The 15,108-nt window shown below is 38.2% G+C and overlaps 2 protein-coding genes across 5 annotated transcripts; one reads left to right on the forward strand and one right to left on the reverse strand.

Moving 5' to 3' along the window:
* Positions 1-994: 994 nt before the first annotated feature.
* Positions 995-10,637, forward strand: LOC107781569 (uncharacterized). Of its 4 annotated transcripts, none has more exons than XM_016602296.2 (8): positions 1,002-1,193; positions 1,264-1,717; positions 2,894-3,131; positions 3,218-3,408; positions 3,688-3,923; positions 4,287-4,530; positions 4,674-4,781; positions 5,055-5,452. In XM_016602296.2, the coding sequence occupies exons 2-8, from the start codon at positions 1,499-1,501 to the stop codon at positions 5,172-5,174; spliced, it is 1,356 nt and encodes a 451-aa protein (XP_016457782.1). In that variant the 5' UTR covers positions 1,002-1,193; positions 1,264-1,498; the 3' UTR covers positions 5,175-5,452. The 4 variants fall into 4 exon arrangements, with proteins under 4 accessions (XP_016457781.1, XP_016457782.1, XP_075105888.1 ...); XM_075249787.1 differs by lacking the exon at positions 5,055-5,452 and adding an exon at positions 10,358-10,637 and having other exon boundaries at positions 1,003-1,193; XM_016602295.2 differs by having other exon boundaries at positions 995-1,717.
* On the reverse strand, positions 5,535-13,372 carry LOC107781571 (uncharacterized). The gene is made up of 7 exons (XM_016602298.2): positions 13,065-13,372; positions 12,669-12,812; positions 11,222-11,320; positions 7,636-7,712; positions 7,402-7,510; positions 6,978-7,306; positions 5,535-5,892 (listed from the first exon to the last, which is right to left on the reverse strand). The coding sequence occupies exons 1-7, from the start codon at positions 13,132-13,134 to the stop codon at positions 5,800-5,802; spliced, it is 921 nt and encodes a 306-aa protein (XP_016457784.1). The 5' UTR covers positions 13,135-13,372; the 3' UTR covers positions 5,535-5,799.
* Between the last annotated feature and the right edge of the window lie 1,736 nt (positions 13,373-15,108).

Below are 15,108 nucleotides of genomic sequence, written 5' to 3' on the forward strand. Positions count from 1 at the left end.
GGTCAATATTCAGAAGTAAACTGCTTATTTATTCATCTCTTCGTATTATCTGCACTTATTCTAGAGACAACTCAACGTTTAAAATGTGAAAATCTGAACCGATATTACAAATCTAATGACCTAATCTAATTTTCTTAAGCATGGACGAATCTAGCACTTAAGTTACAGGTTCATTTGAACCAGCAATTTTAGTTCATTTTCTTGTATATATATTAAAAATTTTACAAAATTTTGTGAATCTAATATTGATAGTAGGTTTATTTGGGTGAGAGAAATGATGAGTTTTGTAAATCTGTGAGTTTGTCGTGATGGGAGTAAATAAAGAAAGCAGGTAACGGGAGAAGCGGATCAGGCACCCCTCTGCCATAGCGTGTTTTTTTTGTACGCTATATGTATAGCGTCCAAATACAAGACGCTATACCTTAACGATAAAAGTTACCATTAAGGTATAACGTTTTGTATTTGGACGTTACATATAGAAAGGTAACTTTTTTATATATACTTATTAATGTACTTTGAGTCCAAAAAAACAACAATTGGGTTCCGGACTCTAGGGAATCCCTAGCTACATATGGTTTTTAGGGCCGGCTACCAAGGTAGAAAATATCTACTAACATTGTTCAAATGAAGGTGTGCCAATCAAAATGCAGTATATAGCCAAACTAAGGAACATGGTGAGGTCATTTCCTTCTTGATTGAAGACATAGCAACTGCATATCAGATATGTAAACCTGAAAAAAGAAAAGTCCTATCTCAGATAAGTACTAGACGACTACGTTAAGCCGTAGAGGGACCATTCTTGTAGGCAGACAAAAACCAAGCATTTGCAGTGAATTGAAGCCATCAAAAGATATTGGCAAATCCTAAAGATTTTGATTTGTGGGGTCCTCTACAAAAGGCAATTGGGACTAGAATTAGCTTTTGTGCCACTAATTCTACCCTCAAAATGATGATAGAAATGAACCCTCTTTATTTCATGGAGAATACAAGTACCGTACCTCTGTTCATCCTAAACATGTACTCTTTATCTAGACACTTCAAGAAAAAAGAAAATATGTAAAGTCTTAAAGCACTAAAGAGTAAAGACTAATACTAGTAGGTTAAATCAAGCCATTAAACTAGAATTCAATCTAGATAAAACATTTTGCATTATTCCCTGATGAGTGGCTAATGTTGCTTGCAGACGGATTGAGGTAACCTTTATCTGGGTGTCAATCATATTCTTGGAAAATAAAGGCTAATAATAAGACATGATTTGTACAGATTTTGCATCTTTGAGAGAAACTGTGTTGGGAGGACAATAAAGGCAGATAGTCCAATTGGAGGAAAAATCCTGTCCTTAAGCTAACCTATCATGGACTTTGAAGAAATGTCATGCAGCTAATTGAGTTAATGGCAGAACAAGAGTGAAAGTTGTCCATTAAAAAGTTTACTGTTTTCAAATAAGCTGCTCGAAAAGAGTTAACTTGATCTTTCTCCAATCCCTCTAAAAGAAGCTATGAATTCAATAGGTCCAAGGTTGGTAGTAGAGGTAGATTTAAAGAAGAAGCCATGGGAACAAAATCCACCTCTTCACAACCGGTGGCACCCGGAGATACCTCCGGTAGCAGAGGTACGAGTTGGAGAGGTGTTCAGGATTGAGATGGTGGATTTTCGTGGAGGTGGCATTACACAAGAATACACTGCCGAGGACATCAAGCATGCTGATCAGTCTGTTGTGAGTTTCTGCAAGCACTCAATTATTTCACTGTTTCACACATTTATTACTTTTATTAAATTGAACCCCTTTAGAACTAGTACTTTCATGAAAGAAAAAGGTTTGACACGAAATTAACAGTGATAGTTCAACCCCTAATAAGTAGAAGGATTATTAGGTGATGAAAAGTGATCATCCTGCCCATCAGAAACAAGAATGAGCAACAAATTGGCAAGGATGAAGCTTAGTCTAGGACTCCAGCAGTAGCACACAATTCAATAGATAAGGCGTAGCATCTAAACTAGGGAATTTCCATGATACGATTTCCATATTTCACTTAAATTCAAGAACCAGAGTGAAGAAACAGGGAAACACCCAACTGGAGAATCAATATCAACTGAGCAATTCCTTTTGAGAGTGTTTTTGTCTTGAAAATTCTCTTTTTTGCTCTAAAAGTTCAAAATCCTAGTTGCTATTGAAGCTAGAAAGAGCTATATCATGTTCTAAGTTCATTGGGTTGGATTAAACTAGTTGGTTTAGTAGGAAGAATCATATCTTTCATCATAAAAAATATATCCTAAATCTCTTGCCTCAGGTGAAAATACTAAATCATCCTTTGGTTACGGAGTTTCCCAAGTTGAATATACGTCCCTTAACGATGAATACAATTGTGAAGTCTGTCCAATATCTTTGTCATTTTCAAGAAGTAGACGGTGACCATTACAGAGACGTGACTCCCATTTGTCAGCTAGCAATCTAGTCACTTGCTTTCCTTTGAGTGCCATGTAATGAAAGTAAACATGCTCAAAGTTTCACAAAACACTAAGTTGCCATGGCTCCTCCAACTCCAAGACTAATAATCCCCATAGACCTAAAGAAGAAGCCATGGGATCAAAAGCTACCTCTCCACAATCGTTGGCACCCAGAGATACCTCCTGTAACAGAGATTAAAACCGGGGAGATGTTCCGAATTGAGATGGTTGATTGGACAGCAGGCGCTATTCAAGATAATAACTCTGCAATTGATGTAAAAACCATTGATCTATCCACTGTAAGTATGCATAAACTTATCACCCAACATCCGGTGAATCTAACCAACAAAAAAAGTCCTAAGTCACGTAATGGACCTCCATTGTCGAAATAGAAAGTTGAAAATTGGAATAAGTTCAGGCTAAATCACATAACTCTCTCATGCAGGTCCATTATCTTAGTGGACCAATAAAAGTTGTAGACACGGATGGAAAGCCAGCTGAACCAGGTGACCTTCTTACTGTTGAAATATGCAACTTGGGGCCTCTCCCTGGAGATGAATGGGGTTTTACTGCCATATTCGACAGAGATAACGGTGGCGGATTTCTAACAGACCATTTCCCCTGTGCAACTAAAGCCATTTGGTATTTCGAAGGAATATATGCCTACTCACCTCATATTCCAGGTAAAGCTGCAAACCTTATCCTAATATACCCTGGACAAATATACATATCAAATCCTAATTAGATTTACTGGACATCTCATGGACAGGTGTAAGATTTCCTGGTTTAGTTCATCCTGGAATAATTGGAACAGCGCCTTCAAAAGAACTACTCAATATCTGGAATGAGAGAGAAAGGAAGCTTGAAGAAACTGGTCCCCAGTCTCTCAAATTATGTGAGGTCTTGCATTCAAGACCATTGGCTAACCTACCTTCAACAAAGGGGTGCATTCTTGGCAAGGTATGATCACTTGCAATTGTTTCAGAAACCGAAGAGAGGCCTCATTGGCTCATTCACTCCATAACAGTAATTTACCTGTTAAACTAAACCTAATCTATAAAAGAAAGAGACAACAAATTATGCATCAATGCATTTGAAGTTAGTGCATTCAGGAAACAGAATATAATCCAGTCATAACAATATGAAAACTGATAAAAGAATGCAAAAAAATGAAAAAAGAGAGAAGAATGAACAAACTAAGCACATCAAGTTTTTCTGACAAGTCATAATTATATGCAGATTCAAGATGGAACTCCTGAGTGGAATAGGATTGCCAATGAGGCTGCAAGAACAATACCTGGACGCGAAAATGGAGGAAATTGTGACATCAAAAATCTCAGCAGAGGTTCAAAAATATACCTTCCAGTATTTGTAGAAGGAGCAAACCTCAGTACTGGTGATATGCATTTTTCTCAAGGCGATGGTGAAGTAGCATTTTGTGGGGCAATAGAGATGAGTGGCTTCCTAGAGCTCAAGTATGTTCCACATCTCATTTACAACAAATGGCTATGAATAAATAATCTTTTTCTGCCTTGGGGTTGACTGCCACCAGAGTCGATCCTTTACATCAACCAGCAAACTCAGGAAATAAAATCATGCACCATTTTATTACAAGCAATATAAAGTAACTTGGAACTAGGCTTTATTTATAACTCTGTGCTTATTTTACTCTGCCACCCCACATTGCTGCTGATGCTACATCAATGTTAGTCATCTTAAGGTACCCACATATAGCATCAAGAGCTCTTCTAACTTATGCGCTACACCCCTGCCTTTATAAGCTAACAGTACAGATGTGGCAGATGTTAGATTTACCTATTTATTTTTGCTTGGATCAGGTGTGAAATCATAAGAAATGGAATGAAAGAATATCTTACTCCAATGGGACCCACACTGCTACACGTGAACCCAATATTTGAGATAGGGCCTATGGAACCAAGATTCTCGGAGTGGTTGGTGTTTGAGGGCATCAGCGTAGATGAAAGTGGACAACAGCACTATCTTGATGCAAGTGTTGCATACAAGCGTGCAGTGCTAAGTGCAATTGATTACCTGTCAAAGTTTGGCTACACAAAGGAACAGGTATTAAGAATCTTACTGAAAATTACTCTTGTAATAGAAGATTTTTGGGACCACATAACATAAACATCCAGAAGAAGAAAGCAATTTGAGTAAATATGAATACTGATTATTGCTGTGCCCACAATGATGTTGGTGGCTATCAGGTGTATCTTCTACTTTCGTGCTGTCCCTGTGAAGGAAGGATTTCAGGAATTGTTGATGCCCCCAATGCTGTAGCCACACTTGCCATTCCAACTGCGATATTTGACCAGGTACTGAAAGTTCTCAGAGGTCAATCATGATAAATTATAAAAGTTGCAACCTACAAGTCCAATAAAGGTTACCATCATCTAGTTACTCCAAACCTTGATATTGCTAAATCTTCCGCGCTGCTAGGCATGGACGTGTAAAACTGTAAAGCAGCAATTTTGGTCTTGATCCAAAATCCATCTAGAACCTGATTCTAAGAAATCAGTTCCTTTATTGTCGGTATTCATGAGCCGGAAGTTCTGGTTTGTTACAACAGAACCGGTTGTTTGATGCAGGATATTCGCCCAAAGGTCAACAAAGTGCCTCTTGGGCCAAGACTTGTGAGGAATCCAGGAATTCCACAATGTACTTATGATGGCAGCCTGCCAATCACCAAAAATCCCTTGCTCCATTAACTACAAGGAGCAGCTGCAACATAGATGCTGTTTCTTGAGCAGGGGATGTGCATGTAAATCTACTGCAGGAAGATATGACCAAGTTGAAGCAAGAAGCAAAACTGAGATGAATAGTGCCCTACTAGACCTTCTAAACATTTAAAGAAGTAGACATGATCATCTTAAATGTAATAGCACGCACAGTATTAGTCATAAGTAGTTTGTGGATCATATCATGGAAAACTTCATAGTGGGACTAATCATTATAATGAGGTCTGAAGAAGATATCCTCTTTGAAATGTCTCCACCATAAAGAATCATGGAAACAGTCAAAGTCAATAAAAATTCCAGGACAAAGAGGACCAATTAAACAAAAAGTCATGTATTCCAGCCAACATTTACCATTAAAGCAAATAAAATCTGTATGTAGGTCAATTTACAGAAATTTAACGAGATTGAAAGAGGTTAAATAACTGATATTCAACCTCCATGCTCTTTAAAGAAAGTGAATTCACCACTAGGAGGGAAAAGAATCCTGTATAATTCCTGCACTCTTACACCTAGATGCATAAATGTCAAAATTCCTTGAACACCAAAAAAATCATTTGAATGCAAGACCGCAATGGACCCAGCTTAATTTCTGTAGTCAATAATAGATAGAGAGTGTCCTGTGGTGTTGAAGAGATGGGCATTTTATGCCAAAAGCCCATAACCAAAGATCCAGCTCCACGCTCAACACCTGGAAAGGAAAACGAGATGTCACATTTAGTGAAAATGAAATTCAATCAATGAAAATTGGAAAGCTGGGAACTCAGTTTCGAATACACACAAAACAGGAATAACAAGTAAAGAACACAGCTGACATGTCAGACTAACTGTTACACCACTAGCAGCCTTATTTATATATTGCTTGTACAATGAAATCAAGCATAGAGCCACAGCCCATGTACAACTTACATTGGCCATTGGACATGTAACTCACCCTTTTATCTTTTCTTGTATTTAAATGGGAGATATAGATATACACTTAAGAGGTCAACATGACATAAGGATTGTAACTTAACTGGAACTTGCCAAGCTAAAAGTTAAATAGTCTTGAACAATGAGAAAATCAAGTGCACTACTTGCAACATGATTCAGCAACATGCACCTAAGCTGTACTCTACTATTGACTGGACTATAAACAGTTTCAGATTCAGAAGTATCAAGCAGCGCAGACAAAGGCATTGCCAAAGGATGACAGCCACTTTTTTTATTTTCTCCTCTCTTTCTTTATTTTATTAAGACTCTAGGAGACAGATATGAACAAGACAAAATTTTGGAGGAGCACAAAAGATGCCATCTCATATTTATGGTTTCTTGTTCCAATAGGCAATAGTTATATATTAGAGAGTCAAAAGACCCATATAAAGTAGAAAGTATTTTACTCCATTTTGTAAAATTTTAAATCAAAGATAATACATTAATGATCCGACAGAACAATTTAGATGGCAGGATTTCTATTAACATCAGCTGCTTAGCTGCATCAAAGCTGAAAGAATGATTTTGTCTGTAGATTAGTCTATTTCATGAAGTCATCTATCTGTGAATTCTGGAAATTATTGGTCTAATGGTCTTCTACGTGAAGTAAATGGAATATACTTAAACAAGAAGTATCCATTTTTCCACTCACCCCTTCCAATAAGAGACACCAAAGCTTTACACATGCAATAAATACATACTCATTTTATAAAATTTGACTTTCAGCCGAGTATAAGTTATGAAGCACCAAATCTGATCACTGAAGATACGAAGAGCAATATAATAGCAATGAGCTAGACCAACCTGCTTCCCAGTCTTTTTACTGATCAAGTCCTTCATTTGCTCCACAGCATAGACAGAGCAGGCTCGGAGTTCTACCTCCTCGTCACTGCCTGAGGTAATTTCAGTATTTTTCTTGATAATACTGGCCACGGATGAACTATATCTCAGCACTCCAAGCTGCTGAAGGACAGCTGGAACAATATAATCAGCAAATATGGTTATTGAGCTTATGTCTTCAAAATCACCATATCCTTGACCCTTAAATGCACCCCATAAATCAGCAGCAAAAATTTGAGCTCTTTTATACAAGAAAATCTGGTGGCCTTTGTACACCGTGTGATCACGGAAGCCTGCAACAGTAAAATAAGCAAAGATAAATATATTATCATTGGAAATAATGATTAAACGTATCATGTAAAAGGAAAACTATAGAAAACAAAGATACCAGGAAAGTGGCTAGCGATGAGAGTGACAAGCTTTGCAGCAGATTTGTCGCAGGACTCCACAAGCTTAGATGCCTTTCCCCCAAAGCTCCTCTCAAGCTCAAGCCCAACCTTAGCCATGAGAGCTATTAGCTTAGTTAACAAGCTTCGAAGAACACAAAATTGATTCACACTGCAAGCTACTGGAACGTTAAGAGAATGCATGTAACACCAAATGAAAAAAATTAGAAGTGTACCTCATGCAATAAGCGCACCCGTTCATCCTCCAAAGGCAGTGGTCTCGGCCAGTTCAACATTTTCCTTAACTGAGGACCTAAAAATAGGTGTTTGAAATTTAGCAGGGAAAGGCTACAAGATTTCAGAACTTGAAAACAACTCAAGGCATTTGCAAATATATATATATGCAAATGTGAGTTGCTTCACATGACTTTCCAAACACAAGCAGAACTGATGAAGATGCTTTCTAGAATTTACTTTAGTGCTGAGCTCTAATATTTGTTGATCTTAGGCGTCTCTATTGTAGCATCAGTTATGATCCATCTAATACTTTATTAATCTTATGTGTCTCTACTGCTGCATCAACTAAATCCTTTTCCATTTCCCGATTTAACCTTGAGAATGATGAACAAATTTATAATTGGAGGTTGGTACTAAAGATTTGATGTGATGACCCAAAAGGTCATCACTTGTTTTAGAAACAAATTCAGTGTTCCGAGGCCTAAAAACCTCCCTTTTACCTCACCTTGATTTGCGTACGTGGTCCGGACCTATATCCGGAAAGTCTTCTATGTGAAAAGATGAGAAATAGAAATTTCTAGAGTTAAAAATTTGATATTTAGTTGACTTTGGTCAACATTTTGAGCAAATGGACCCGGATCCGTGTTCCGACGATCCCGGGAGGTCCGCAGTAAAATATGGGACTTGGATGTATGCCCGGAAATGAATTCCGAGGTCTCAAGCCTTAGAAATCAATTTTTGAAAGAAATTGTTTTGCTGAATTATCTAAGAAATGAAGTACAGAATTAATGTTTGAAACCATTGGTATCGGGCCCGTATTTTGGTTCCGGAGCCCGGTACAAACTTGTTATAGTATTTGAATGATAACTATGAAATTTGGTGAAAAATGGAGTCTATTTGACGTGAGTTGGATTTCCGGTTGAACCCGTTAGCGCTGACCGCATTGATTTTATGCTGACCGCGGAGGGGCCTTTGTGGCCGTACTCCTTTTTGTGCGGTCCACGGTGAGGAAGAATTTCACCGGTCCGACTTCGGAAGCCTATATCTTTTGATCTACAAGGTATTTTGAGATGATTCAAAAACCAAAGTTGTAGCCCTTCGTGTCTAGTTTTTAAAAAGCTAAAGAAATCACAATTTGGACATCTGTAGAGAAAGTTATGGCCAAAATACTAACGTATATCACTGCAGTCAACACTGTGAGCTCTGCGACCGCACTCCTTTTTGTGCGGTCCGCGCAGGGGGTCTGAGAGGGGTATATTTAAATGGGATTTTCAGTTATTTTTCACTTTTCAAAACCCCAAAAAACATAAGAGGCGATTTTTCAATCGACCTTTCTTCTCCAAAACATTAGTAAGTGATTTCTAACTCATTTTCTTTACTCCTTAACTTCTTTTTACAAGATTTCATCCTAGAATCTAGAGTTTTCATGGTGGAATTGGGGAATTTTGGGTAAAACCTAAGAATATTAAAATTTGGAGATTTAGACCTCAAATTGAGGTCGGATTCCAAAACCAATTATATATCTGGGCTCGGGGGTGAATCGGTAATCGGGTTTTGGTCTGAATTTCGATTTTGGACCAAGCAGGCCCGGGGTCGATTTTTGACTTTTTGGGAAAAAATTTAGAAAACTTATTTCCATGCATTAAAATTGATTCATTTAGCACTTATTAATATTATTAAGTAACTTGTGGCTAGATACGAGCGAGTTGGTGGTGGACTCAAGAGGTAAAGCGATAGTTGAGGCTTGAATTGTGTTCGTGGCATCGAGGTAAGTGTTTGGTCTAACCTTAGCTTGAGGGATTAGGAGTTGAGTCTTATTTGCTTGTGTGCTAATTGTTGAGTACGGCGTATAGGCATGGTGACGAGTATCTATACGTTGGTGTCAAGCATGCCCGTGATTCTTGTATTGTAATTGTTGTGACTCCGTTGTGGTTTATTGCACTTCATATGAGGATTATCATTACTGTTCCCTTGCCGGGATGTTGTTGTCATATTATTGTTCCCTTGTCAGGATGTTGTTGTTATGGTATTGTTCCTTTGCTGGGATGTTATTGTTAAAATATTATTCCTTGTCGGGATTCTTTTATGGTTGGTATTGATAAATGAAAAGGGAGCGGGTTGCACGCCTGCAACGATACTATATTAAAAAGGGAGTGGGTTGCACACCTGCAACGGTAACATATGAAATGGGAGCGGGTTGCACGCCTGCAACGGTAACATATGAAATGGGAGCGGGTTGCACGCCTGCAACGGTAATATATGAAATGGGAGCGGGTTGCACGCCTGCAACGGTAACATATGAAATGGGAGCGGGTTGCACGCCTGCAACGGTAATATATGAAATGGGAGCGGGTTGCACGCCTGCAACGGTATCATATGAAATGGGATCGGGCTGCACGCCTGCAACAGTACTATGTGATTTGGGATTACATGTGTACTTGTTTCTTATGTCCATATCTTTTGTTGGTATTTGATTTATGGCGTTCCTTACATTTCTATACTATTATTCTGTTGTTACCTGCTACTCCCCGCAGCATGTTTCCCCCGTCCAACTTTAGTTGTAATTATCTGTTTCTATTTCCGCTGTATATGATTTAACTGCACAGGTTTATTTGGTAGTCTGGTCTTAGCCTATTCACTAATTCGCCGAGGTTAGGCTAGGCACTTACCAGCACATGGGGTCGGTTGTGCTGATACTACACCCTGCACTCTTTTGTGCAGATCCCAGTGCTGTAGATTTCGGACCGCAATGAGATTGTTGTTTCTTGTTCATCAGGCGACCCGGGTAGTCCTGCAGGCGTCCGCAGGCCTTGGCGTCTCCTTCTATCTACTATTCCTTTTTCTTTCATGTATTTCCAGAGACAGTATTGTATTTATTTCTTTCAGACCTTTATTTGTAATACTCCTAGACAGTCTGTGAAGTTGTGACACCAGTCTTAGGTAGATTTGTTATGGAATGGTATTTGCAGTATTATTAAACTTGAAATTTAATCTTCCGCCCAGTAAATTTTGTTGATTGATAATTGTTGGTTCTTAATTGTTAATGGATTTAAAATGGAAACAAGGCAAATAATTCAATTGGTTGGCTTGCCTAGCTTTTACTAGTAGGCGCCATCACGACTCCCGAGGGTGGGAAGTCCGGGTCGTGACATTTAAGAGAGTGAGTATCATTTCAGAGAAAGACTACGATTTCTCACAATTTTTTTGTCCATATAGGCATATAATGAGCTACTTCAACAAGAAAAGAAGATTCAAACTGAAGAATCAAAATCGATTCTTCTCTTTTGAATCTTGGATTACCTCACTTCTAATAGTTGTGTAAGGACCTCAAATTTAAAGATCGCAAAGGCATTCTCCGCAGAGGGTAGTTTATTTGGGTTGAAATTGATTGGATCGTCAGTTAGGTATTCAAAAGCAAGAGTGAAAGTCATCGGCATTCTTAAGAGACCACGCGTGTATACGAAGCAAGAAACTGTTCACTGGACATTCTTATACAGAACCCATGCACCATATAATTTCTGGAAAACCACGGGAGGGGTAGGGAACAGAGGCATAGCAGAACAGAATCCAAAGAAACCTGCTTACCTGTATATTTCTGTAGACGATCAGCATCAAATGCAGTTTTGTCACTCTCAAGAGTAGCCTTCAATCCAGATGCCAGATGATCATAACTCAGGTCCTCATCTGCAGTTAGAAGTAAGCAAAAAGTCACTAGGCCAGAGTATACTATCAAACAACTGACATGAAAAACAGCCATACGACTTTTTAGTGAAGCCCCAGCATCAAGCATCATGAATAGGGTTCTGTACTAAAAACTTTCTTGATTGACATAAATGTGCAAGTTATATGCTTTGGAAAAACCAACGCAGTTCCAAATACTGGCATGTACTCATACACAGACAGAGAATGAAATAAAAGCAAATTAAGTTGTATTATTACAGTTAGGGGTGTACATAGGTCGAATTGGTTTGGGTTTTTCAATTGCCAAACCAAACCAATAGTGTCGGGTTTTTAAATCTATAAATCAAATCAAACCAACAAAGTCGGGGTTTTCAATTTCGATTTTTCTCTGATTTTTTGGGTTTTTCGGGGTTTTTTCCTCGCGTAAAGTATTCATAGCACAAAATTTATAACTTGTACTCCAAATATTTCTTTAGTCCTAGTAGGATACAACTATATAATGTATTTTCCAAGAAAAAAAACATAGCATTATACTAAAATATTCAATAATAAAGGCAATGAAATCACATAAAATAAATATTGCTCATTAATAAGCCATAATAAAATGAACATAATCTACAAGTATACTAAGTCATGCTAAAATAAGTACGGTTAAATTACATGACTAAACACTAAAGAAAAAAATAAACTACAACAACAACATACCCAGTAAAATTCCACTAGTGGAGTCTGGGGAGAGTGGAGTGTACGCAGACCTTACCCTACCCCGAAAAGGGTAAAGAGGCTATTTCCGGGAGACTCTCGGCTCAATAGGAGAGTCTAAGTTATGCATTTTTATTACAAACCAATGGAAAACTAAAAAATAGATATCCAACACACTGTCATCTTAGTGTTGAATTGAATTTCTTTTGTTAGAATTAGTATTGATTTGAACTTTATTTTAGTTACTACATTAAGTACAACCTTAAAATAATACGTTAAAAATAAAACCATGAAAAAGTTTAAGAAATATTTATAAATTATATTACAATAAATATTTTTATGTATAAAATATTTTTAAAAGTTATGTTAATGTAATGTCGGGTTGGTTTGGTTTCAGTTAGTTAAAATCTAACCCAAACCAATTATGGTCGGATTTTGTTTTCCAATATCAAACCAAACCACAATCGGGTTTTTTTATTCGGTTTGACTCGGACTATCGATTTGGTGCAGTTTATCAATTTTCTTTGTACAACCCTAACTACAGTTAAAGAAACTAATTTGCAGACAACTATAACAGATTAAACCTTTGTCAAATTACAACTTTATTCACAATTACGGAGCTATCGTAGTTGCAAACTTGTTAAAGTACCTGGCCAGAAACAAAAATTCAATGTATCCAAGACCAACAAGTATTGAACAGTGAGTGGGCCGTTATCAAAATAGTGTATCCCTTCAAAATCCCACTCCACTTTCGGCAATGTATTCTTCATAGTTTCAGCAACCTTCTCAATGCCTGCGCATAACACATGCAAAATGTAATTTTATATATCAAATACAGGCCACTTTAAACTACCATTAAACGTGACTCTAAAATAAAGAGAAAATAGAGCATTGCAGTTATTTCTAGGCCCTCGCTCCTGGACAAAGCATAATGAACACGGAGGATTCTTATAACGGACTCCAACTAATTTGAGACTGAAGGTTAATTAATTCAATGCAGAAAGAGAATGCATTGGATGTAATGAATAACAACATAAAGAGGAACCTGAGAAATCAACGGTAACATGAGAGGAGTGAGTAGAAACCCAAGCGGTGCTGGACCTAACTTCTTCCATGGCGGCCCAAGAACTTCACTGCAGAAGATCAAAACCCTAGTAGCTTAACAATGGAGACGAGAAAGGAGGACCAGTGGTTTTTGCGCCAACCGAAATTTCTGTGCCATTCGTAACGCTTTCAGAAGATTTGACTGGTCACGTGAAGCCCAAAAAGTTTGAGTAGTAATCTAAAGTCATCAGTCACTGGGCCCAATGAAAGCTTCCTTCTCCCCGATTTCTTTCGTGTGTGTACTTCCATAAAAGGTTAAAACCATATTTGATTCTTTTTTGTGTCACCGAGAAGGCCGAAGGTGGAGCGTGACATAATTGACTACTTTACGTGGTTTACCCTTTTAATATACTTATCGAAAGACCCGAAAACCAAACCATCCTTTTGTTCGTGAATTAGTATTCCTAGATATTTGTCATCTTAAATTAAGAGAGAATTAATATTTTTTTAAATTTTACCTGAATTGTTTTACAATAGAGAGGCACATTAAATAAACAAAGATTACATAATTCATAAGGGATTAGCTAGATTATTTTTCTTATTAATAATTTCCTGATGGGTCTATAGAATTTTATCCTTACAATTAAGTACTTTGTGTATCTTTGGAACGATCCGATTGGTCGTTTTGAGCAATTTCGCATGATTCGCTAGTTTGATATCTCGATCAGTTTCACATTATGTATATCAACTTGTGTGCATGGTTGATTCAGTTTCCGGATGAATCAGAGTTGAACTGGAAGAAGGAACCTAGTTTTGGAAGTTTAAACAGTGAAAATTTGACTAGAATTGGACTTTTGAGTAAACGGTCCCGGAATGGGTCGTGGGTGATCTCGACCGCTTCGTATGGTGATTTTAGACTTAGGCGTTGTAACGACCCGGCTGGTCATTTTGCCTTTTAGGACCCCGTTCCCTTAAATAAAACTTTCTGTGCTTGCTTTAGCTAATTTACGACTTGCGGGGACGGTTTGTTCGGGAATTTGGTGAGTTTTGAGTGAAATAGGTCCATTTGATTCTTTAGGATTCTATTAAAAGACTAAGTTTGACTTTGGTCAATATTCTGGGAAAACAAACCCGGATTCGTGATTTGATGGTCCCGGAGGGTCCGTGTGAAAATATGGGACCTGGGCGTATGCCCGGAATCGAATTCCGAGGTCCCTAGCCCGAGTAATGAATTTTTATTAGAAATTGTTAATTTAAAGCTTTAAGGATTTAAAGAAAACTGAGTAATCATTGATTTCCTAGGTATCGGGCTCGTATGTCGGTTTTGAAGCCTGGTACAGGTCCGAAATATCATTTAAGACTTGTCCATAAAATTTGGTGTCAATCCGAGTAGTTTAAGGGCATTTTGACCCGTTAGAGGAAAATTAAGAACTTGAAGTTCATAAGTTTGATTCATTTGGTTTTAGGGGGTGATTCCTAGATGTAGCGTTGTTTCGGGTGTTCCGAGGGTTCGAGTAGGTCTGTCTCATGATTTCTGACTTGTCGGTATGTTCGGGCAAGGCCCGGGAGCCCCGAGCGTCAATCGGACGAGGTTCGAGTGAAGTGAAAAATTGGAAAAGTGTTGAAGATTTGCTACTTCTATCATAACCGCATCTGCGATTCTTGGACCGCAGGTGCGGTCCTTCAATCGCTAAAGCGGCCCAGGGCAGGCCAGGCCAGAACCGCAGAACCGGTTTCGCAAATGCGGTCCCAGCCCTTTTGCCCATTTTCGCAGGTACGGCCCATCTTTCGCAGATGCCAGACCGCAAATGCGGTCCCCTAACCGCAGATGCGGAAATCCGCTGGGCAGAGAGGTTTATTTAATACGAGTTCAAGACCATTTTTATCACGTATACAATTTTCTGGGGAGCTTTGGAGAAGGGATCTTCACTTAGCATTGTGAGGTAATTTATTCCACCCATCTTTAGTTTAATACTTGCATATTAGGTAGATTAAACACTAGAAATTAGGTAAAATCAAGGGGTTATAGCAAGACCTAGGGTTTT

Source organism: Nicotiana tabacum, chromosome 3 (assembly GCF_000715075.1).
Source record: "Nicotiana tabacum cultivar K326 chromosome 3, ASM71507v2, whole genome shotgun sequence".
NCBI classification, from domain to species: Eukaryota; Viridiplantae; Streptophyta; class Magnoliopsida; order Solanales; family Solanaceae; genus Nicotiana; species Nicotiana tabacum.

What these genes read in the sequence shown, in the direction of transcription:
- LOC107781569 (XM_016602295.2), top strand. Translation starts at nt 1,499, where the DNA reads ATGAATTCAATAGGTCCAAGGTTGGTAGTAGAGGTAGATTTAAAGAAG. An exon ending in AGTGGCTTCCTAGAGCTCAA is followed by an intron (nt 3,924 to 4,286) that starts GTATGTTCCACA and finishes TGCTTGGATCAG; the next exon opens with GTGTGAAATCATAAGAAATG. An exon ending in CAACTGCGATATTTGACCAG is followed by an intron (nt 4,782 to 5,054) that starts GTACTGAAAGTT and finishes TGTTTGATGCAG; the next exon opens with GATATTCGCCCAAAGGTCAA.
- LOC107781571 (XM_016602298.2), bottom strand. Translation starts at nt 13,134, where the DNA reads ATGGAAGAAGTTAGGTCCAGCACCGCTTGGGTTTCTACTCACTCCTCT. An exon ending in TGTTACCGTTGATTTCTCAG is followed by an intron (nt 12,813 to 13,064) that starts GTTCCTCTTTAT and finishes TGTTATGCGCAG; the next exon opens with GCATTGAGAAGGTTGCTGAA. An exon ending in GTAAAAAGACTGGGAAGCAG is followed by an intron (nt 5,893 to 6,977) that starts GTTGGTCTAGCT and finishes TTTCCTTTCCAG; the next exon opens with GTGTTGAGCGTGGAGCTGGA.